At 41.9% G+C, this 23,535-nt stretch overlaps 1 protein-coding gene across 2 annotated transcripts in view; it reads right to left on the reverse strand.

Moving 5' to 3' along the window:
- TMEM135 (transmembrane protein 135) overlaps positions 1-12,180 on the reverse strand; it is a 262,755-nt gene extending 250,575 nt beyond the window's left edge. For both annotated transcript variants that reach the window (XR_010085239.1, XM_063430948.1), the window contains exon 1: positions 11,864-12,180. Coding sequence is in view for 1 of the 2 variants with exons in the window: in XM_063430948.1 (XP_063287018.1) it covers positions 11,864-12,004 (141 nt within the window). In the remaining variant the exon portion in view is untranslated. The remainder of the gene's footprint in view (positions 1-11,863) is intronic.
- Positions 12,181-23,535: the final 11,355 nt, after the last annotated feature.

Here is a 23,535-nt window from a genome sequence, read left to right on the forward strand (position 1 = left end):
GATGGGGTAATCAGGGTGGGGTGAGGCCCCAGCCTTAAGGACCATGCAGGGAGTGTTGCTGAAGCATGGTCCTAATGCCTGCTGCACAGTGCGAGCATGTCTGATGATGTACTCACACTGCACGTTCCTGGGAGAGTTTCCTAGTGTCCAGGGACCTAAAGCATGACCAAAAAAGGTCTGCTGGAAGGCTGGGATATCGCACCCATTTTACGGTGAGCACAGGAGAAACACACAATGGGGTGTGTTATGATGTAACCGCAATTTAATTTACTAAAATGAACACTATAAGGTCAGGAATACAAGTGTGTATTCCTAACCCTATAGGGTTAAAACACTATTTAGCTGTCAGGCCCCCTTTAAATAAATAGAAAACCTGCCTTTATCTGAGCACCGCTGATCTGGCTCGTTGGCGGAGATCATGAGAATAGAAAAACATTGGTAGGCTATTGCACATGCAAGGCAAAACGCCCCACTGTTGCAATCAGCATCTCCTCGTAGCGATGCATTTACTCAATGCATCCCATTTGGGCAAAGTTCCGCGCCTCCATGCAGAGTGTGCAGCACTGACCCATGAAGCACCTCTAGTGGCTGCCACTGGAAGTGTCCCTAGGGAGCAATGTAAATACTGCCTTTTCTCTTTACACCAAAAAACCTGCAGGGACAGGCTATACTCACCAGAACAACTACATTAAGCTGTAGTTGTTCAAGTGACTGTCATGTTAAGTCTGATAAATTCAGCATGTAAATAGCTTGGTTCCTTGGTACAGCACATGTGACTGTTGGAATGGTCTGTACAATAGCATTCTAAGTTTTGAACACGTACACAGTTCATGCTTCATGGCTCACTCTCACCTTGAACATTCACCCTTGCTCTCTTATCATTCTTTTAACGATGAACTATTGCATGATTAATTTACAGTCTGATAACTAAAGGCAGTTTATTCCATTTCTTAAAAGGAACATTTTTCCATAGCATTCTAGTTTGGGATGCTGATCTACATGTCCGTTGTAGTGGTTATAGTGCCAGAAGTGCTCTGACACCCTCTCAGAGTAGCCTACATTCTTAAAGGATAACTTCAAGCACTACGACAACGTCAGTGATTTGTAGTGGGCATGGTGCCTGCAGCTTGTTTGTGCAATGTTTCACTATGAAACCCGGTACATACAAAACTTAACCCTTCTACTGCCAGAGGTGCAAGTCTAATACACAAAAATAAGTCCTGCATTCAGACTCTCACTACTCCTGGGCGGCAGCAATGATGGTGGGCATACACCTAATGGGCATTGGAGTGAAACAAAAAACCTAAATTTGTTTAAATATGCATAGGGTTTTGGGGTAGTGTGCCGGTAACTCTTTTCTTTGGAGGTGTAAGTCTTACTCCACCACAGGGGAGTATGCATCATATGCTCTTGTTCCGGCCTGGCTAATGTCAATTCTGTGCACATTGAACATCTGATGTCAGCAGCACACACAGCATGCTGTGTACAGGTGTCCAATGGCAGCATGGCACCCCATTTTGTACCACATATGTCCTCAAGCTGCAGCAGAGGAGGATCAGGCATTTTCAAACAGTTTAACCCCAAAGTAGCCTCCAGTGGCAATTCACAGGTTCCCTAGGCGGCATCCGGCTTCTGAGATTTGACTTCCAGGAAGCGCGGAGTGCTGCCGAGCAGCGGCGCTTCTGTCCGGCGGCACTCCGCACTTCCTGAAACAGAGATTGTGAAGCCGGATGCTGCCTTGGGGACCTGAGGATCGGCGGTTGAGGCTCACTTTGGGGTTAAACTATTACAGAACAGTTTAACCCCTTAATGGGCCTCCTGACGCCATAGCAACTTAATTTAGATTAAGTTGATATAGTGCCTGAAGGTGAACAAACTGTCCCATTAACTCATTAGCTCAGCTGAAGCTCACAGCCACTGAGTCAGTCATGCACTGCAGGGTTAAGCTCAGTGGAGCCAACAGAAACTCAGTGCAGGAGCAGCTGTCAGCAGGGTTGGCAGGGACGTCCAGTGTACCCCAGGTAAATTGGCAAAAACATTCTTAAACAGTTTGAATATTTACTCTGGGTAGGCAGCAGGGCACTCCTGGCACTTCAGAGACCATCTCCCAAGGTCTAAAAAAAAAACTCAGTGTATCTAGTGAAACATTACAAAATGAGAGTTACATTTATCTCCAGGTTACATCAACATTACGCAGTAACCAAATGCTTTGACATAGTCTGTTCAGACAGCATTTTTTTTTTTTCATAACTGTTGCCAAACCCAAAACTGAAAAAGGTTTCCAAGTTTCAGACAATTATGAAATGTTCTGCCAGTTATCGAGTCGCTCGGATTGTTTATCATAGTACACTAGAAAGGTCTTTTTTTGGACAGTGGTTTGCATGCAATATGTAAATGTATGCCAAAGAACTTATTTAAAAACCACTGTTTCTAAATAAGTTATTTGGCTACAAAATAAAATGAGCACAAAAAAAAAAAACAACAATGATAACTTAACTTTTTGTTCCCAGTGAAAATATATTTCTAATTTTTTTTTGTTTTTTATTATTATTATTATTATTATTATATTTATTTTTTTAAACACTTTGCTTAAAAATAAATAATGGTGACCCCTGAGAATGCAGTATCCCCCATGTATTATCATAGCAGAAACTGCTCAGATGCAATTTGAACATGTTTATTGTACTTTCTGTTCAGAATGTTACATTATTTTATTTTCCGATTTTTATTTTATTTATTTTTTTAATGCGTGCATGTTTTTCCTAAATCTCATTTATATTTAGATTTTTTTTCATAAAAGGATTTTCAGACAGCTCTATAAGAGTAGACTTTGGTAAATAAGACTATGCATGGAAAGCTATGAGCTTAGAAATCCTGTCTCAGAAATAAAAGCCTTGGAAGTTGGAGTTTAAAGCTCAGCGGAATTTAAAGTCCCTATATAAACACAAAGAATTAGTTATTAGGTCTACTACGACAGCTTTAGCCATTTAAGTTCGGAAAGAATTCAATGAAAATCCAGCCTCTCGATGGATTACAGGTTCAGTAAAAAAAAAAAGTGCAGATACAAATAAATAAATCTTGACATTTCTGCACTAAATCCAAGAGAACTTCCATAAACCCAGAGACGATTTAGAGATATTGGATCCTAAAGTTAAGTAAAGAAAGGTTTCTAACTTTGAGGGTATAACGTGCCAAGTTCTCTGCCTTCTTTTAAAAAACGCCAGTAATGACATTCCTAACTCATTACCATGACCTTATCCAGGCAACAACGTCTTTGTGGAAACCAGGCTGAAATGTTTAAATTTGAGTCATGTACAGAATACCGAATGCGCAGAACATTATCACTTTCCGTACACTGTATCCATCAATAAAGCTCTGTGGTCACAACAGGCCCCATCACAATGTTTGAACAATGGATCCTTGCACAAAAAAAACAACTCCCACCCCCCACCCCCCAAAAAAGACTAATCGGCTGATAAATAGGTAATTAAAGGGTTACTCCAAGCACCATAATCACTACAGTCAAAGTAGTAATTGTGAAGCCAGGGGTACTCTGGCACGAAACCCCAGTATTGACTTCTAATGGTTTGCCTTTTAACTGGGTCCTGCTGGGCACGGAGCCTCTTAACATGCCACAGTCACATCCAGCTTCTCTAGAGCTGCAGAAGCCAGATGTCGATCCCGAAAGTCATTCATCAGCGGAGAAGCTCAGCTGAGTGCTCTCAAACAATGATTGAATGTCTGTCTGTGCAAGAAATATGCACAAAATTGACATTGGACAGCCAAGAACTCTTGATCCGCGCTGGTTATTTTCATTGCCGAAAGTGGAATTACGCCTCATGCAGATATAGCCTTAATATCTTTGTATGTGCAGCATTCGTGGGGATTTCAATTTGGAAACGGTGGCAGCAAAATGAAAAACAAAATGATGCAAAACATGGACCACCTTTCACAAAAACATAACTACGAAAGGCACTAAGGTAGTTATAGTGCTTGCATATTTAGCATACTTCCCAACATTTACTCCAGCATAATCGTGATGGGGAGGAAGGCTGGGACAGTCAAGCTGCTGGGCCAGCCCTGAGTCTTCAAGGCCATGCAGGAAAAGATGCTGAAGTGCTCCCTGCATTGTGCTAAGTACCCGCTGCGCATTTTGCAGCCTGGGGATAGATGTGGGGAAAAAGGGAACAAAACTGAGGGCTATCCCACCAAAAGCAGAACTGCTGAGAGGCCTGTATTAAGTGATTTGAGCAGAGTAGACACATATAAATGCTTCAACAATACAAACCATAAAGCACACAATATGCAAGACCCCTGCATTCAAACATCAAAACTACACACAAATGCAATCTTGTGATGACATGGTATCTACTCTTAATCCGCCATTTTGTCTGCCGACAGCCATCTCTTAATCTATAAGCTGCTTTTATTTAGAAGGACTTCATGAGGAATTTGCTTGTTGGAACATTTTTTTATTTTTCAAAAAAGGCTCATCTGTAGGGGGAAAGAGGGCACTTGAGATATGAAGCGTGGGTGAATGCAATGTATCATAGTGTGTGATAAGCTAAAGTACCACAGATGGGGTGGCAGTGCCAAGTCCTGCAGGCTTTCTGTGTAAATCTGTATTTTTGTGTAAAAAAAAAAAAAAAAAGCATGGTGTACCCGTTTTAAAAGGAGTCTGTCATGTCTTTATTGACTGTAGGCCTTTTAAAAGAGCTTAAATTCCCATCTATACACAGTGTTGCTAGCAAATGTGTAGATTTTGAAAACAAATATTTAAAATTGTACACTCAATGCCGAGGAATTTAGAATCAAGGAGGGAAGAGGAGACCTCCCACGGGACGTCCCTCTGCTCTCCACCCATCGCAACCACAGCTATGGTAATTACCTAGCCAGCGCTAACAGTATAGCAGTACTGTACTATAGCAGTATAGGAATGGAGTGACGTGACCTTACTACATGCACCAGCACGCTGGCAAAGAAGTCAGCATGTTGGCATCATGTAGGAGGTTTGTCCTGTTTGAAGACACTTCCCCAGGCAAGGCAAATAATGTAGAGTAGAGGAGGTATTTGGTATTGCAGGGTATGGACGATCATTGTTCTCCCATATTTATATCTATGATATTATGCGTTGTAGATCGGAAAGCCTTATAACAGATTGTTTTCTTACTTTATTTGTTTTGATATATAATGTTTTGCTGTGTATAAATATCCCAGGGTATGCTATTGGAAGTGCTGACTGATTTCTGTACAAAGTCAACTACTGATTGGTGGTAATGATTACTTGCTCAAGTCACTGCTGAGGAAACAGTTCTTAGACCCTAAAAGTGGACAGTGGTTATTTTTACTAATATTTTTGGTGTATGGACGCTTGCAACATCAATTTAGAAAATTAACGTGATCTGGACATCACCATGTAACATAATTCATTATAATAAATCTTCTCCTTTATGGATTGTTACCGTGATTTTATTTGGAACCCCGTAGAGTGTCGGATGCTTGTATACCGCTGTACAACCTTGGATTGAATTGTTCCTTCAAGTCTAAACAAAAGCTTCAATAAACGATATACACAGAAGAAGGGGGGGGAAAACATGTTTAAGCCACAGAAGAATCAAAAAGCTTACATACTGCTTATTTTAGTGACCAGCTAATGCAATGCCACGTATTTAAATCTGAATAGAAATGTCACATAACTTGGTTAACCACGCAGGCTTGATAGTAAAGCTAGCAGGACAATGCAATGTTCATTGTGGATTGGTCTCAAAAGTGTTAACAGGAATAAAAATATACAACAGATAAACCTTCCAAATCAAAAGAGCACACACATGGACAGCACTAAGATGGAAAACATCTCCCATGTATATTTCTCATAAAATACATTTATACTTGGACTAATGCCTTCCGCACCCTTCTGGCATTTAGTCCTGAAATAGTTAAAAGTACAGAAAGTTCTGCTAGATTATATCAAAATGCTGGTCTTAGCTATTGTCTGTGGGTTTCAGGTATTTAAACGCCATGACGCATAAGGGGTTATCTGTAAATTTTAACAGAATAGAGAAAAAAAATTAAATGAATTGCAGATTTCGCCAAACATGCAGCCAAAGAGAAAAAAAACAAATGTTGGCAGGAAGGAATCTACCGAACCTAAGAAGAACATTGAGCAAGATAGACAAGAACGTTAATGCAGCAAAAACTAATTTTTGGAAACAGAGAAAAGAGAAAAAAAAATGAAACCCTAATAAAAATCTACAACGAAGAAAAGAAAAACAAATGATTTCAATGATTTATCCGAGCCTCATTTGAAGCAAACATATGTGAAAAAATCATACATCTGTCCATTCTCCTCTTCACAATCATTGTATGTGAAAATGCTCTGAAATGGAAGTCATGGAAAACGGAGATCATTGTTTGATAAATGGACATAAACTAAATGTGCACGATACACTATATTTTTCAAATTTCTTCACAAGATTCAATATAGAGTCTTTTAGTGGAAGCATAATGAAGAAAGACTGCTTTGTGCAGGGATTACATTTTCACATGGACTCAAAATATGTCTATGGCCTTAACTTGGCAACCCATTCTATAATAATAGGTAAAATCCATTCTACCAAACATGTCTGTTCCAGTCACTGGTTACCACTGAGCATGGGGTCCTGACCCAGGGATCCAAATACACTATTTTAGAGGAAGACCATTTTAAGGTTTGTCTGGTCAGCTTTGAAGTCAGAAAGAAGAGACTAGGACTTCAAACAGCAGCACAGTTTTTGCTCTACGAGAGGTGACTTGTTGGGATCTGAACATGCTCATGACTTTTTTTTTTTTGCATCATTTGGTAGGCATGCTGATAGAGAGAGATGGAATGCAAAGGACACTAAGATAGCCACGTAGTGAGATTCCACTCCATCCCATTAGGAGGAGGATGCAACTAAACATTTCCAACAGCTTCATTCTATGACTAGTCATTCTACAAACAAACCACTATGTAGCCAATATGAATTGAAAACCTGGGCATTTTCATTATAGCATGTTGTATGGATCTACAAAATCTCTGAATAGTCTTAAAGGGACACTCCAGGCACCCAGACCACTTCTTCCCATTGGAGTGGTCTGGGTGCCAACTCCCACTACTCCTAACCCTGCAACTGTAATTATTGCAGTTTTTTATAAACTGCAATAATTACATTGCAGGGTTAACTCCGCCTCTAGTGGATGACTACTAGACAGCCACTAGAGGTCACTTACTGATTTCTAGCAAGGATTTTCCTTGCTAGAGCGTCCTCACGCTGTGTGAGGACCTCCAGCGTCGCTCATTTCTCCATAGGAAAGCATTGGAATTCTTTTCAATGCTTTCCTATGGGGAGACCTAATGCACGCCTGTTTGCATGCCCAAAACAGTTCCACAGATTCAGGCTGTGTGGTCGGTCTATTTCTGCCTTGAAAATTGACAAAGTCCCATCCGAAGGCGGCGTTCGAATAGTCGAATGCACTTCGACTTCTGTCGAAGTAGAACAGGGTTAAACTGCTGCGGTGGTCGTTAGTCGAGTGGCAGTCTATTTCCCATGAAAAAGATGACAAGGTCCCATTCGAACGGGTGTTCGAACCTTCAAACGGGACAGTCTCCAGCCGCGGTGTCGAAGGGTAGGGGAAGGTACAGGTCGACCGCGTTCGACTGCATTAAAATGGCCGCCGCCACGTGTTCGGTTGTCTAATGGCGGCCACTTCGACTACTTCGGCACTTCGGCTGTATCCGAAGTGCCATATCAAACATACCCATTCTTTGCACCACACAATTAAAGGGCCAGAAACAGTTTTTGTCTTTAAGTACAAGGCACGGTGGATGATGGCAATAAAACAAAGGGTAGAGGTTCTCAGGTAACATGGTAAGTGGCTGATGCAGATCAAATGCCAAACAGGGGCATCTGTTACAGATGGGACAGCCAAAAATGTGTTCTGCTACACCCTTCAGTAACCGGGGATTGGGGGGTGGGAGGGAGAGGGTACCTCCAGTGCCAGGAAAACGGATTGTTTTCCTGGCACTGGAGTTTCCCTTTAACTCTGTCAAGTTCTTTCTGGTAGCAAGCAGGGATTTTGCTAGGTTTCAGAAATATCTGGTGGTATAGCCCAAAGAGAATGCAGATGGCCCCTACACTAACATAGGTGTAGATTTGTCATTATGTATCGCTTCCTTAGAAACAAGCACATGATCCACATCCAACTATTCAATGCAATCCCACTTCCCATTATAAGGATGTGCAGCAGTTCTGTTCTCTAGGACGCCATTCTGACTGGGGGGGCTACAAAGCTGCCTGGCGGAACACTATACTATTGATATTTTTTTTTTATAACTGGCTGATGTAACATTAAAAATAAAAAAACATTAATATATCCATGCCCCCTCCACCCTGCCCCCTTTAGCCCTGTAGAGATACAGGGCTAAAAAGAGTCCCACATCTAAAGGTTTCAGTCTTCTAAACCGCTCCATAGCAACACAAGACCGTTCGCTGTGTGCTAAAGAATAAGAACAAATATATATATAAAGCTGATAACATTTGTGCAGATTTATATTTTTGACTTACAACCAGGGCTCGAGTCCTGCAGTAACTCATGGGAACAGCATTCCTGCACTTTTTCCACAGCAGGAATGCCGTTCCCCTTAGTGGTCCTGCAGGACTTGTTTGGCATTTGCCTTGTAAGTCTCGGGGCAGGTGGCCGGTTGAAGTCCAGGCGGGCACGCCGCAGAGTGATGCAGGGGACCGGAATGTGACGCCATATTCCGGCTCCCGCTTGGAACTCAGCTGACCACCCATCTGCCTTCCTGCCCAGACAGCCCATCCAGCAGCCCCACTGGACACCAGGTAAAAAAATCCATCCAGCTCTCCCAAAGGTAGAGAGGCTGGGTGGATTTAACCCTTTAAGGACCAAACTTCTGGAATAAAAGGGAATCATGACATGTCACACATGTCATGTGTCCTTAAGGGGTTAAATTAAAATAAAAAAAATTATCTGTGAGTGTTGGTGGGAAATGTGTGTGTGTGTCTGTGTGTGTGTGTGTACATTTGTCAGTGTGTGTCTGTGTGTGTGTGTGTACATTTGTCAGTGTGTGTGTCTGTCAGTGAATGTGTGATTGAATGAGTGTGTGTGTGTCTGTCAGTGAGCCTCCCTACCCACTCACAGTCCTCCTACCCACCATACAGCCCCCGTACCCAGCTTACAGAGCCCCTACCCACTTACAACCCCCCTACCTAATCAGTCCCCATACCCACTCACAGCCCTCTACTCACTTACAGCATCCCCAACATCTCACAGCCCATCTACCTTTTCACAACCCACCACCCTCTCACAGCCTTCCTACCCACACCGTCAAAGCCCACCCCCCACAAACCCTGTCACAGCACCCTCACACACCCTGTCACCTCTCCACACACACACACACACACACCCTGTCACTCCCCTCATACACGCATCCTGTCACCTCCCGACACACCCTGTCACCCTCCCACACACACTTAATCATCCCCATACACACACTTACACCCCCCTCCATACAATATCACCATCCCCAATTACTTTCAGGCCCCACACACTGTCACGCCTCCACCCAGCTATATATATGCATACAAGCTTATAATATTTTTTTTGGGGGGGTGGGGGGGTGAATTGTGGGTGAGTTCCCACACTATTTTCCAGGACTTGAACCCTGCTTACAACCACATTTCAAGGCACTTGCTTTTTTAGATTGTTCTCAGGTGACCTGCTTCCTATTCCAAAGAGCATAGCAAGTCTGTCATTAAATCACTTCCCTGCTTCACTTCCTGCACAGAAAAAGGAAGACCACAGAGGCTGTCTGTTTTCAAACACTGTCTGGACCACAGTGTATGTACTCGTATATATGGCTGAAGGATCCTTTTATATACTAAAGTTAGAGAAGTTTTATAGATATATTTCATTAAAAAAAGATATTTCCTTTCAAAATTTGATGGAAGTATTATAATTTAAATGTATGTGGTATTGGTATTGTCTACCAGAATCAACACCCTATAAGGGGTTTAATGGACATACTAGAAGAAAGAATGTAATGTGGTGAAACACCAAAGGTATATGTTAAATTATAACTTTTAATAAAAGACTAGTAAAAACTATCCAACGTATAGATGTATAAATATAACAGTGATGTACTCCAAAGTGAGACGAAAAACAAAACAAAGGGTAGGTGAAGTAATAAAATAACTTGTCCAGTGACAAGAGGAAACAAATGTCCAGATAAATAAGTAGGTGGCAACCAGAACCAGATTATACGGTACAGATAGTGTGTGGCTAGTAAGTTACCTGCCACCGGATGCCAAGCTAAAAAGTCCACTATAAGTATATATATATACAAACACACATACATAAATTAGCCCATATATCTTAAAGTGGTACATATGCAGGTAATGTACACATCATAGAGCAGGTATTTAGTCTAAACCAGCAATTCGCATACAGATATGAGGGAACACAGGGAGGGTGCATGTGTCGGTTGGTCCCTGCACTTAGTCTAAAGTTAGCCAAAAATTATTTTCTGGTCCCTATATATTGACAAAATAGATTTGAAGTTAAAGTGGAGTCCTGAGCGGAGGAGTCCTGAGCGCAGTGGCGTACATACCACTGCGACCGGGCCCATCACCGGTACCCGCCGCCATGTTTTGTGGCCCCGGCCCACGTGGAAAAACACCAGGGCCGCACATGAAGGCCACCCGATGGAGATTGATTTCCAGGGGTCCCCGGTCAAGGCTGGGCATTTTAACAGCACGACCAGGCCTCCTGTGATGACATCACACAGAGCTGGGCGGATGTTACTGCCCAGTCACTCCTCCCAGCTATCAGAGAGCCACACAGGAGGGAGTCAGAGTGGGAACTCACTCATCAGGCTGAGCCCCCACTGGACCCCAGGGAAAGTCACCCTCCTGCAAAAGGTAGGAAACAGGAGGGTGACAAACATTTTGTATATGTGTGTGTCTGTATGTGTGTCTGTATCTATGTATGTATGTGTCTGTCGGGGGGGGGGGGGGGGGTGTATGTATGTGTGTGTGTGTGGGGGGGGGGGGGGCACAGATCAGTTTTGCACCGGGGTCCCATGAATTGTGTGTACGCCACTGCCTAAACGAATGATTCCGGTGACGGCTGCCGGGTGAAACGCGTCTTGAGTGCGGACTTTGGCGTTCCCTTGAGCTGGCGGTTTATTTAACTTATGATTTTTGTTATTTCTAGTTACCGGAATTTTCCACTCCTCGGCTCAGGACTCCACTTTAACTTCAAATGTATTTACTTATAGTCTCTCTCATGTAGATACCGAGTTTAGGAACCTTGACAGACGTTACTTGTTTCCGATATTTGTATTTATTTCGGGATCAATGGGGAATTCTAGAAATCTATAATCCGCCAACAATCAATAGGTTATAATGGAAACAACTTGCATTAAACAAATACACTCAGCAGCCAACCTTGCCAAATATTACAAAGACAAGGTGGCCATGATGATCATAATAATAATAATAATAATAATAGTGATAATAATCATGATGATGATAATGGTGATAATGATGATAGAGCACTTTTTATAATGTGCTGTTGTGACCTCACCCCTGTGGTTGGACACTGTGTAAGCCTTAGAGGTGCATTAAGTGATAGTTTTGTCAGGAAGGGGTGCATTGTAATTATTATTTGTTTATATTGTTTCCCTGCACTGGGACATTTCCTACAAATGACAGAATTAAAGCAGGAACAAGCTGCAGTTCCTGGTCCCTCCCGGCTTCCTTAGCTCTCCTAGCTCCCCCCCTGTCAGCCCGCAGATGGTTCCCCCCACTGGCCTGAGTCTCACCAGGTATAGGGGCGCATAGATTTTGAAGGACTCTTCCAATGCGCTGCGGGTGATCTGCAGGTAGGAGGTGAAGCAGGACGGGTTCCAGGTGTGCCCGATCTCATAGCAGCTGTGCGGGATGGCCTTGCTGTGAGCCGCCATGTTGAGGTAGTGACGCGGCAGCGGTGCTGGTGCTGGTGCTGGTAGTGGAGGAGGAGTAGGGGGAGGCTTTGTAGAGTAAAGGTCTCTTCCCCCCCCCTCCTCCCGGCTGGGACACTGGAGCGGGGTTACTGCAGTTCAAAGACCCGGCTGCTCCAGGACAGCGGACGCGCGCATCACGCCACCAGCAGCCGCGTGCACGAGAGGAGCAACCTAACATCAGCCAGGGAGAGACTGGTGTCACCATACAGAGAGACTGCTGTCACTATACAGAGACTGCTACTAACTGTCACTATACAGAGAGACTGCTGTCACCATACAGAGAGACTGCCACTAACTGTCACCATACAGAGACTGCTGTCACCATACAGAGAGACTGCCACTAACTGTCACCATACAGAGACTGCTGTCACCATACAGAGAGACTGCTGTCACCATACAGAGAGACTGCCACTAACTGTCACCATACAGAGAGACTGCTGTCACCATACAGAGAGACTGCCACTAACTGTCACCATACAGAGAGACTGCTGTCACCATACATAGACTGCTGTCACCATACAGAGAGACTGCCACTAACTGTCACCATACAGAGAGACTGCTGTCACCATACAGAGACTGCTGTCACCATACAGAGAGACTGCTACTAGCTGTCACCATACAGAGAGACTGCTACTAGCTGTCACTATACAGAGACTGCTGTCACCATACAGAGAGACTGCTACTAGCTGTCACCATACAGAGAGACTGCTACTAGCTGTCACTATACAGAGACTGCTGTCACCATACAGAGAGACTGCTACTAGCTGTCACCATACAGAGAGACTGCTACTAGCTGTCACTATACAGAGACTGCTTTCACCATACAGAGAGACTGCCACTAGCTGTCACTATACAGAGAGACTGATGTCACCATACAGAGAGACTGCCACTAACTGTGACCATACAGAGAGACTGCTAACTGGCACCATAGAGAGAGACTATATATTAGTCTACATACTCAGCTCTGTGCATACAGGGTCTGTCTACATACCCAGCTCTGTGCATACAGGGTCCGTCTACATACCCAGCTCTGTGCATACAGGGTCTGTCTACATACCCAGTTCTGTGCATACAGAGTCTGTCTGAATACCCAGTTTTGTACATACAGGGTCTGTCTGTATACCCAGCTCTGTACATACAGGGTCTGTCTGTATACCCAGCTCTGTACATACAGGGTCTGTCTGTATACCCAGCTCTGTACATACAGGGTCTGTCTGTATACCCAGCTCTGTACATACAGGGTCTGTCTGTATACCCAGCTCTGTACATACAGGGTCTGTCTGTATACCCAGCTCTGTACATACAGGGTCTGTCTGTATACCCAGCTCTGTACATACAGGGTCTGTCTGTATACCCAGCTCTGTACATACAGGGTCTGTCTGTATACCCAGCTCTGTACATACAGGGTCTGTCTGTATACCCAGCTCTGTACATACAGGGTCTGTCTGTATACCCAGCTCTGTACATACAGGGTCTGTCTGTATACCCAGCTCTGTACATACAGGGTCTGTCTGTATACCCAGCTCTGTACATACAGGGTCTGTCTGTATACCCAGCTCTGTACATACAGGGTCTGTCTGTATACCCAGCTCTGTACATACAGGGTCTGTCTGTATACCCAGCTCTGTACATACAGGGTCTGTCTGTATACCCAGCTCTGTACATACAGGGTCTGTCTGTATACCCAGCTCTGTACATACAGGGTCTGTCTGTATACCCAGCTCTGTACATACAGGGTCTGTCTGTATACCCAGCTCTGTACATACAGGGTCTGTCTGTATACCCAGCTCTGTACATACAGGGTCTGTCTGTATACCCAGCTCTGTACATACAGGGTCTGTCTGTATACCCAGCTCTGTACATACAGGGTCTGTCTGTATACCCAGCTCTGTACATACAGGGTCTGTCTGTATACCCAGCTCTGTACATACAGGGTCTGTCTGTATACGCAGCTCTGTACATACAGGGTCTGTCTGTATACCCAGCTCTGTACATACAGGGTCTGTCTGTATACCCAGCTCTGTACATACAGGGTCTGTATACCCAGCTCTGTACATGCAGGGTCTGTCTGTATACCCAGCTCTGTACATGCAGGGTCTGTCTGTATACCCAGCTCTGTACATGCAGGGTCTGTCTGTATACCCAGCTCTGTACATGCAGGGTCTGTCTGTATACCCAGCTCTGTACATGCAGGGTCTGTCTGTATACCCAGCTCTGTACATGCAGGGTCTGTCTGTATACCCAGTTCTGTACATGCAGGGTCTGTCTGTATACCCAGTTCTGTACATGCAGGATCTGTCTGTATACCCAGTTTTGTACATGCAGGGCCTGTCTGTATACCCAGTTCTGTACATGCAGGGTCTGTCTGTATACCCAGTTCTGTACATGCAGGGTCTGTCTGTATACCCAGTTCTGTACATACAGGGTCTGTCTGTATACCCAGTTCTGTACATTCAGGGCCTGTCTTTATACCCAGTTCTGTACATACAGGGTCTGTCTGTATACCCAGCTCTGTACATACAGGGTCTGTCTGTATACCCAGCTCTGTACATACAGGGTCTGTCTGTATACCCAGCTCTGTGCATACAGTGTCTGTCTGTATACCCAGCTCTGTGCATACAGGGTCTGTCTGTATACCCAGCTCTGTACATACAGGGTCTGTCTGTATACCCAGCTCTGTACATACAGGGTCTGTCTACATACCCAGCTCTGTGCATACAGGATCTGTCTATATATCCAGCTCTGTATATACTGGGTCTGTCTCTATGTACCTAGCTCTGTACATACAGTGTCTGTCTGTATACCCAGCTCTGTACATACTGGGTCTGTCTCTATGTACCTAGCTCTGTACATACAGGGTCTGTCTGTATACCCAGCTCTGTACATACAGAGCCTGTCTGTATGTCCAGCTTTGCACGTTCACATATTATTAATATGCCTACAATATAATATTGCCTATATTGTATAAACCAAGAAAAGGGTAAATGTGTTCTGCATCGTCCCTTTAAAATAAAATATATGTATGGATATGTTTTTTCTAGATAAAGACAATTGCTTTTAGTGGCTAAACAATTGAGTGTGCATTATTGGCATTATTTACAAGTAATTATAAGTTGGTATCATTGCTTTGGTTTAAATACATCACAAGTTTTATTGCTGTAGGGCTGTGATGTGTTTGATTTGACTCTTTGATTTGTTTTCATACAGCAATCATTCTGCACTCGACAGAAAAAGAAACAAGATAAGAAGTGGGAAAATAGTGATTTAGAACTCAAAGAAGACCATTTGCGTGATACTTCGCTATGATGTCAAGTATCAGTAATTCAAGATATATTTTACATAATACAGAATAAGGAACAGTGCACACAGAACAATACATTTCTAAAATCTTGAATGCTTCTTAAATTCCTGCAAAATGCACGTTCCAGGTGTGCCCCCAATTCCGTTTTGTCTTTACTATGTATTTCACATTTTAGGCCAAAATGTCTTGATGACGTTGAGTAGTGCATGATGTGGTTTTCGTACACTGATCAGCCACAACGTTAAAACAATTGGCAACGTTAAGCGTTAAAACAATAACATTGATTATATTGTTACAATGGCACCTGTCAAAGGGTGGGATATATTAGGCAGCAAGTTAACAGTTTGTTCTTGACTTTCATGTGTTCCAAGCAGTAAAAATGGGCAAGTGAAAACATCTGAGTACCGTATATACTCGAGTATAAGTCGAGTTTTTCAGCACATTTTTTGTGCTGAAAAACCCCAACTCGGCTTATACTCGAGTCAGTGTCTGTATTATGGCAATTTGCATTGCCATAATACAGACTGGGGGCTGTGGGGGCTGCAGAGAGTTTACTTACCTCTCCTGCAGCTCCCTCCTCCTCCGCGGCGGTCCGTTCAGCACCTCTGTCAGCTCCCAGTGTAAGTCTCGCGAGAGCCGCGGGGTCATAGTGCGGCTCTCGCGAGACTTAGTGTGAGCTGACAGAGGGAGCTGCACCTACCGGCACGGAGGAGAAGGGAGCTGACCGGAGCTGCAGGAGAGGTAAGTGCTCTCTGCCAGCCCCTCTCCCCCCCCACTGAACTACCAATGCCACTGGACCACCAGGGAAGGAGAGCCCCCCTCCCTGCCATGTATGAAGCAGGGAGTGGGGATGAAAAAATAAATAAATAATAAAAAAAATAATAATAATAATTTAACAAAATAAAATTTAAAATAATAAAAATCCACTGGACCACCAATTAAATAATAATAAAATAAAATATTAATATTTTTAAAAAATACTAATATAACAAAAAAAATAATATTAAAATAATAATTAAAAAAATAATAATAAAAATGCCCACCCCCCACCAAGGCTCTGCAACACACACACACACACACACACACACACACACACACTGCATCACACACATTGCACTCATACACACACACACTGCACTCATATACACACACACACTGCACTCATATACACATACACACACACACTGCACTCATACACACACACACACTGCACTCATACACACACACACTGCACTCATACACACACACACTGCACTCATACACACACACACTGCACACACACACACACACACTGCACACACACACACACACACTGCACACATACACACACACACGCACACATACACACACACACTGCACACATACACACACTGCACTCATATACACACACACTGCACTCATATACACACACACTGCACTCATATACACAAACACACTGCACTCATACATACACACACTGCACTCATACACACACACACTGCACTCATACACACACACACTGCACACATACACACACACACTGCACTCATACACACACACACTGCACACATGCACACATACACACGCACACATACACACACACACTGCACACATACACACACTGCACTCATATACACACACACTGCACTCATATACACACACACTGCACTCATATACACACACACACTGCACTCATATACACACACACACTGCACTCATACATACACACACTGCACTCATACATACACACACTGCACTCATACATACACACACTGCACTCATACACACACACACTGCACTCATACACACACACACTGCACTCATACACACACACACTGCACTCATACACACACACACTACATTCATTATATACACACACTGTAAATAAATATTCAATTAATATAATTTTTTTAGGATCTAATTGTATTTAGAAATTTACCAGTAGCTGCTGCATTTCTCACCCTAGTCTTATACTCGAGTCAATAAGTTTTCCCAGTTTTTTGGGGTAAAATTAGGGGCCTCTTCTTATATTCAGGTCGGCTTATACTCGAGTATATACAGTACTTTGACAAGGACAAAATAATAATGGCTAGACGACTGGGTCAGAGCATTTCCAAAATGGCAAGACTTGTGGGTTGTTTGCGTTATTCGATTTAGTGTCTGTGGGATGTTCTAGAACAGGCATAGGCAATCTTCGGCCCTCCAAATGTTTTGGACTACACCTCCCATGATGCTTTGCAATCATTATGGGGGATGTAGTCCGCAACATCTGGAGTGCCGAAGGTTGCCTACCCTGGTTCTAGAACAACAAATCTGAGCCTATGGAGGCCCCACTCGCAAATTGCATAACTTAATGGATCTGCTGCTAATGTCTTGGTGTCAGATACCACAGGACATGTTCGGTGGTCTTGTGTAGTCCATGCCTCAATGCATCAGCCGTTTCGGCAGCATGAGGGGGACCTACATGATATTAGTCAGGTGGTTTTAATGTTGTGGCTGAATATTGTATATTGTCTTTGGAAAGTAACTTTACCTTGGTGATTCCAATCCATGAGAAATGAAATATCATGTTTTTGTTACAAAAATAAATATACATTTATTGGCTTTATAAATCTGTGTGTAATATGCGTGTGTTGGAAAAAACATGTTTGTCATGATTATATCTGCCGTTTCCATTTCACCCCTTTATTAATGACTGTGGGTGCCTCTGGTTTTGAATAGGGCATGCCATCTCTTTAGGTTAAGTGGGTAGATCCCAACAAGCTGGGAGGCAATGCCCCACTTTCTCTAAACTTCTTCAGCCGCCACTCTATTTAGCCTCATATCAGTTTTTGCATTATGCTCAACCACTTGAAGAAATTTATAGCGAAATTATAAAATGTTTCATTTGGGAACACCACCTCTAACGTAACCAAAAGAACAGTATCATCTCTTATAATGGCCTGTATGTAACTGGTATTGACAATTTTTGTGGACATCAGACCTAAATACTTTTACGTTCAAAATCAGACCTCTCTGAAAAATGCATCTTTTTGCTTACTGTGCCTAGCGGGGTATCCGCTACACACCATTGCTGAGAGCCAAAGAAGGCCGAAACAATCGTTCGGACTTGCTGTGCAGAGAGAACTTGCTGGCATTTCGGTTCTAAACTGCTCTTGTGGGTGGGATCAGTCTGGTACGCAAATGTTATAGGTTCTTTTTGTAATGGCACAAGTGAGCAAAAACAGCCAATCTACGGAGTTTCTCTATGCGTTTGCTTGTTCTCATATTCTCTTTTTACCAGTTTCCTTTTCCACGTTAAAGTCATGACACCCTCTACAGCCATATTATTAATACAGAAAGCGAACAAAGCTCTTAAAATATTAAAAAGATCTGCATGTGATGGAAAACAGTACAAATGAAGCTATGCTTATATGAACAATGTACTTTAAACGTAAACGTCCCAATGAAATTGACAGGATTTATAAACTTTTAATAAGGTCTCCTGTTTCCTGAAAATACAAAATGAAACAATACAACAGGAAGGAAATGCTTATGTAGCATCCATAAATAATTTTAGATCCAGCGTAGACCTCCATATAGCAAAACATTCGTTAATCAGATTTGGGTTATAGTTGTGTGGAGGGGTGTCACACAGCACAAGTTTTACTCACACAAGTTCAAGGTCCCTCGAACAGTTACTTCCTTAACAGGAAGAGGAAGTTCAAAAATACTGCACCGGTGATGCTTACTGAGAGAAAACTGGTTCATTCGGCACTAACAAAACCACTGCATAACAGTTTTGTAGTGAAGAAGAATTAAACAGTGAAGGGCGGTGACTTGGAAACCAAGTTGTAAAATTCAGGCTGAAATGGCCAAGTGGTAACTATAGGTGAGTTGAAAAATGTTTCCAAATCAGTTATTGTGACTTAAATGTAGCATTTTGGTGGTTTCCCAAGCCTTCTTTATATGAATTTTAGATGACTGACAAAGGAAAAGCGAATGTAAGGACAAAATAGCTGAGCTGGAATGTAGCTTAGTTGGATAATTTCTCCCATTTGTCGAGTTACTCAAAGGGCCACTAGAGGAGCTTCCTGGGTTAGTGCTGCATGGAGGCCCTGAACGTTCCCCATAGAAATGCATTGGTGTGGCATTTTGCAGCGCATGCGCAATCATTTCCCAAGATTTCCTTTGGGAATGTATTGAATTGGCTGAGGTAATCAGCGAGGCCGGCACAGCGTGAGATGAAAGGTAAGTTTTAACCCTTTCATCTCTATGGAGAGGGGGGCTGGGAACCTAAACATCGATTCCTGACTCAATAGTGCCAGAAATACATGTTTGTATTCCTGCTTAAGGGAATACATTCATAGTTGCTCATATGTTCACTATATGTTCTACTGTTTGAACATGATTTTACATGTGAACAAAAATGGTCCTAAAGTTGAATTATTGTTCCAAGGGAATGCTTTTGTGTGTGTGTGTATATGTGTGTATATATGTGTGTGTGTGTGTGTGTGTGTGTGTATGTATATATATATGTGTGTGTGTGTTTATATGTATATATGTGTGTGTGTATATATGTATATATATGTGTTTGTGTATATATATATATATATATAATGTGTGTGTGTGTGTGTGTGTGTGTGTGTTAAACAAAAATCTGCACACCAGTCAAGCCATAAGACTTGCTTATCCTTTGCGGTAGTAACATTAATGCAGAACTGTGATTCCTGTAGGAAAAGCAAGTCTTATGGCTTGACTGGTGTGCAGAATTTTGTTTAACATTGTATTAACTATCCACAGACTTCAGGTGAAGGGTTTTCAATCACAGTTTTTCCCCACCATAACCTTGTTGGTTTTTGCTTCACAAGCACTACCAAGCCTCAATAGCAAACCAGTAACCAACCTCATGCTGATGATTTGCATTAACGATGAAACAACTGTCCATGAGTGGTTCACCGGCTTTGCATCTTTTCCTAAGTTGTGTTTCAAAGCTGTTGTTTACAGCAAACACAGACTCAAATGAATCCATGATTATAATGGAATGAGGCAAAAAATGTGATTCTTTGTTGAACTAATTTGCATATGCCAACCCAGAATCCTTTGCGGTAGTAACATCACTGCATTTTTGTGATTCCTGTGGGGAAAGCAAGTCTTATGGCGGTGGAAGGGGTTTCCACCACACAATTTTCCCCTCCATACCTTATTTGTTTTTTGATATATATTAATCGAGTTAATACCAGAATAGTTTTTGAACTATTTGATACCCTTTTAGGGATGAGTTTTGGAATATAACTCATATGGCCAATGCAGAGGCAATATGTTAAATTATCATCGTTTCTAACCTGCAAGGATGGATATATAGACTGTGAAGTAATGGTTGCTTTCACAAACTTCATATGTTCTATTTTACTTATTCCTTTACATTGGAGCACTACACTATCCGTAGTTCTTGTTTGTAACAGCTGGGTGCATGATGACCTTTAGGCATAAGGGTGACTGCAGTTTTACAATCAGGGTTCACCTTTCTCCTTCGTTAATCCCTCAGGTAATTAAAGTAGCCCTCATTAAATCAGATGTTTGTTCTTCCCTGCTCTGCTAATTAGGATGAAGAGCCTACAGCTGTGTAGGGGCCAGAGTTCAGAAAACCTGAAAGAAAACATTTAAACCTGTATCTCTTGGAGCTGATACACATTATCGGAATTTAGATCCTCAGTGATTTTCTCCGTAAAGGAACATACTTTTTAAAATGATATTCAATAAAAAGGAAATTTCAAAAAAATCTAATGGAATTGTGAATCGGTATGTAATTGTATTCATATCCACGTTACAGGTGCTTTTTTTCCCCCCAAGTAAGAATTGTAGGACTTTGAGAAAGAAACTGCAAATGTTAGGGTATAATAGCCAACTTAAAAAAAAAAATCTATTTCCGCTATATTTATTGCTCAGTTATGTTTGCCTCAGTTTTGCAATTCGTTTATAATAAAACATTGCCTGGATTACTGACGAAACCCAACGTACATATTTTTTTCCAAAAACTTTGTTGCCTATGTCAACAAATGTAATATTACAATACCACATGCAGCAAGGATTGTTCAACATGTGGCTAAAGAGAAGTGGAACCCAAAAGAGTTTTAGCCATGTTGCCTTTGGCGCTCCGCTTTTTATGAAAATTCTCATTATTATAAAATTGGATTTTCTTTCAGTTTCATGTGGAAATAAAGTATATTATATGAAAAGGTAAGTTTGGATCACACAACTCACAGTGAAAATATGCAAATTATAATTGAAGAGAGAAATGCTGTCACTTGATGAGTGTAGGAAGTAACCAATCACTACAGAGCAAAATCAGAAGATTAGAATGTGTAACTAAATCTTAAACATCTTAACCCCTTAAGGACCAAACTTCTGGAATAAAAGGGAATCATGACATGTCACACATGTCATGTGTCCTTAAGGGGTTAAAGGGATGCTATAGGCATCAATTCAACTTTACTTCAATGAAGCAGTTTTGGTGAATACATAATGTCCCTGAAGTTTTACTTCTCAAATCTCTGCCATTTAAGAGTTTAATTACATTTATTTTTGTCCATGGAGCCCTAGCCACACCTCCCCTGGCTGTGACTGACATAGCCTGCGTGAAATAAATGGTTTCATTTTTAATCAGATCTTAAATTGTAGAAGTTTGTGTCTCCTGATCTGTTACTTGAACTTTAATCTCAAATTGGAGGCTACTGTAGGGTCTAGAAGACCATCAACAGAGCAGGAGATAAGTTATAACTTAAACACACTGTGGAATAAAGGAAATGTAAACATTAGATCTCTCTTTACAGGAAATATTTAGGAATGCAGTGTAGGTCACATGCAAGCAGGTGTGGCTAGGGCTGCATAAACAAAGTGATTTAACTCCTAAGTGGTAGAGAATTGAGCAGTGAGAATTCAGGGGCAGGATCTATACACCAAAACTGCTTCTTTGCTTAACTAATGTTGTTTTGGTGACTGTAGTGTCCCTTTAATGAGCTAACTGAAGCAGAGCTACATGCTCACCCAGCACTTTTTTTTTAACATTACAGTCTCTGACCAGTTGGCTGCATCTGTCGGTTGAACTGTGCAATTTCATTGGCTGTCTTAAAACTGTGATAGATTTAGTATTAGCTAATGATGCAATTCCTGCTATTTTGTGATTAACTGCTGTTTGCTCTAAACATCCGTTCTGTGTGGGACAGCAATTGAAAGTTCTCATTTCAATGACTCACACGTGTTCTGACCGATGGCAAGTAAAAAGAGAGATATGGGCTGACCACACATTCTAATGCTAAAACAAAATTCTTAGGGAGGAACCTGCTACTTTGCTTATAGACCTCATATTGGGTGCAAAGTACAGTTTTAACAATGAACATTTTTAAATTACTGCATCTAGTGGAGAGAGCTTCCCATTGACTGAAAACTGCAGGGCATTGAAATAAGAACACTGAAACATGTGTATATCATTTTGATTTATGTATCTGTGACATTGTTTTGAAGTTGCATCTTAATATATTATTTTATTTTGAAAAGACAAATCAGTAGTTTACCATACTGTTGTCCTCATTGGTATACAACCCATAGACCTAGAACATAGAATGTGATGGCAGATAAGAACCATTTGGCCTATCTAGTCTGCCCAAATGAACCTCTTCGTAATAATCATAGGAGAAGTCCGATTATGCAAACGGAGCCAACATGCATAGATTTATAGAGGCTTCGGTGGATATTCTGGTAACTCTCAGACTTTGCTCTTTTCTGTGCTTGTGATTCAAACTATTACCCATGAATTGATGTACTGTCTGTATGATATTACATGTCTAGGTAAACCAAGGTTAGATTTCTAGTTAGTCCATCCCTGAGTTGAGTCGTAGGATTAGCTATAGGTTTGCCCAACACCTGATTTCCCTTGGATATTGCACAAAGTAAACTTTTTCTAGTCAGTCAGGTAGAACGCCATTGGAGTTTTTTTATATTGAACCATAATTAAGATATCAAAAATCAAGATAATATCTTCATTACTGCTATTTACCTACTTTCATGTATGTTACACACACACACACCAAATTCTATAGGAAATGTATGTCTAAAACTTACTTTCCTGTAAATCTGCTTTAAGTTATATATCTCACTTAGCCCATAAATAATATCCACTGGTGTGAAAGGAACACTGCCCCCCACCATTTTAAAAACAAAATGTAAAAAATCT

This window comes from Pelobates fuscus, chromosome 1 (assembly GCF_036172605.1).
Source record: "Pelobates fuscus isolate aPelFus1 chromosome 1, aPelFus1.pri, whole genome shotgun sequence".
NCBI classification, from domain to species: Eukaryota; Metazoa; Chordata; class Amphibia; order Anura; family Pelobatidae; genus Pelobates; species Pelobates fuscus.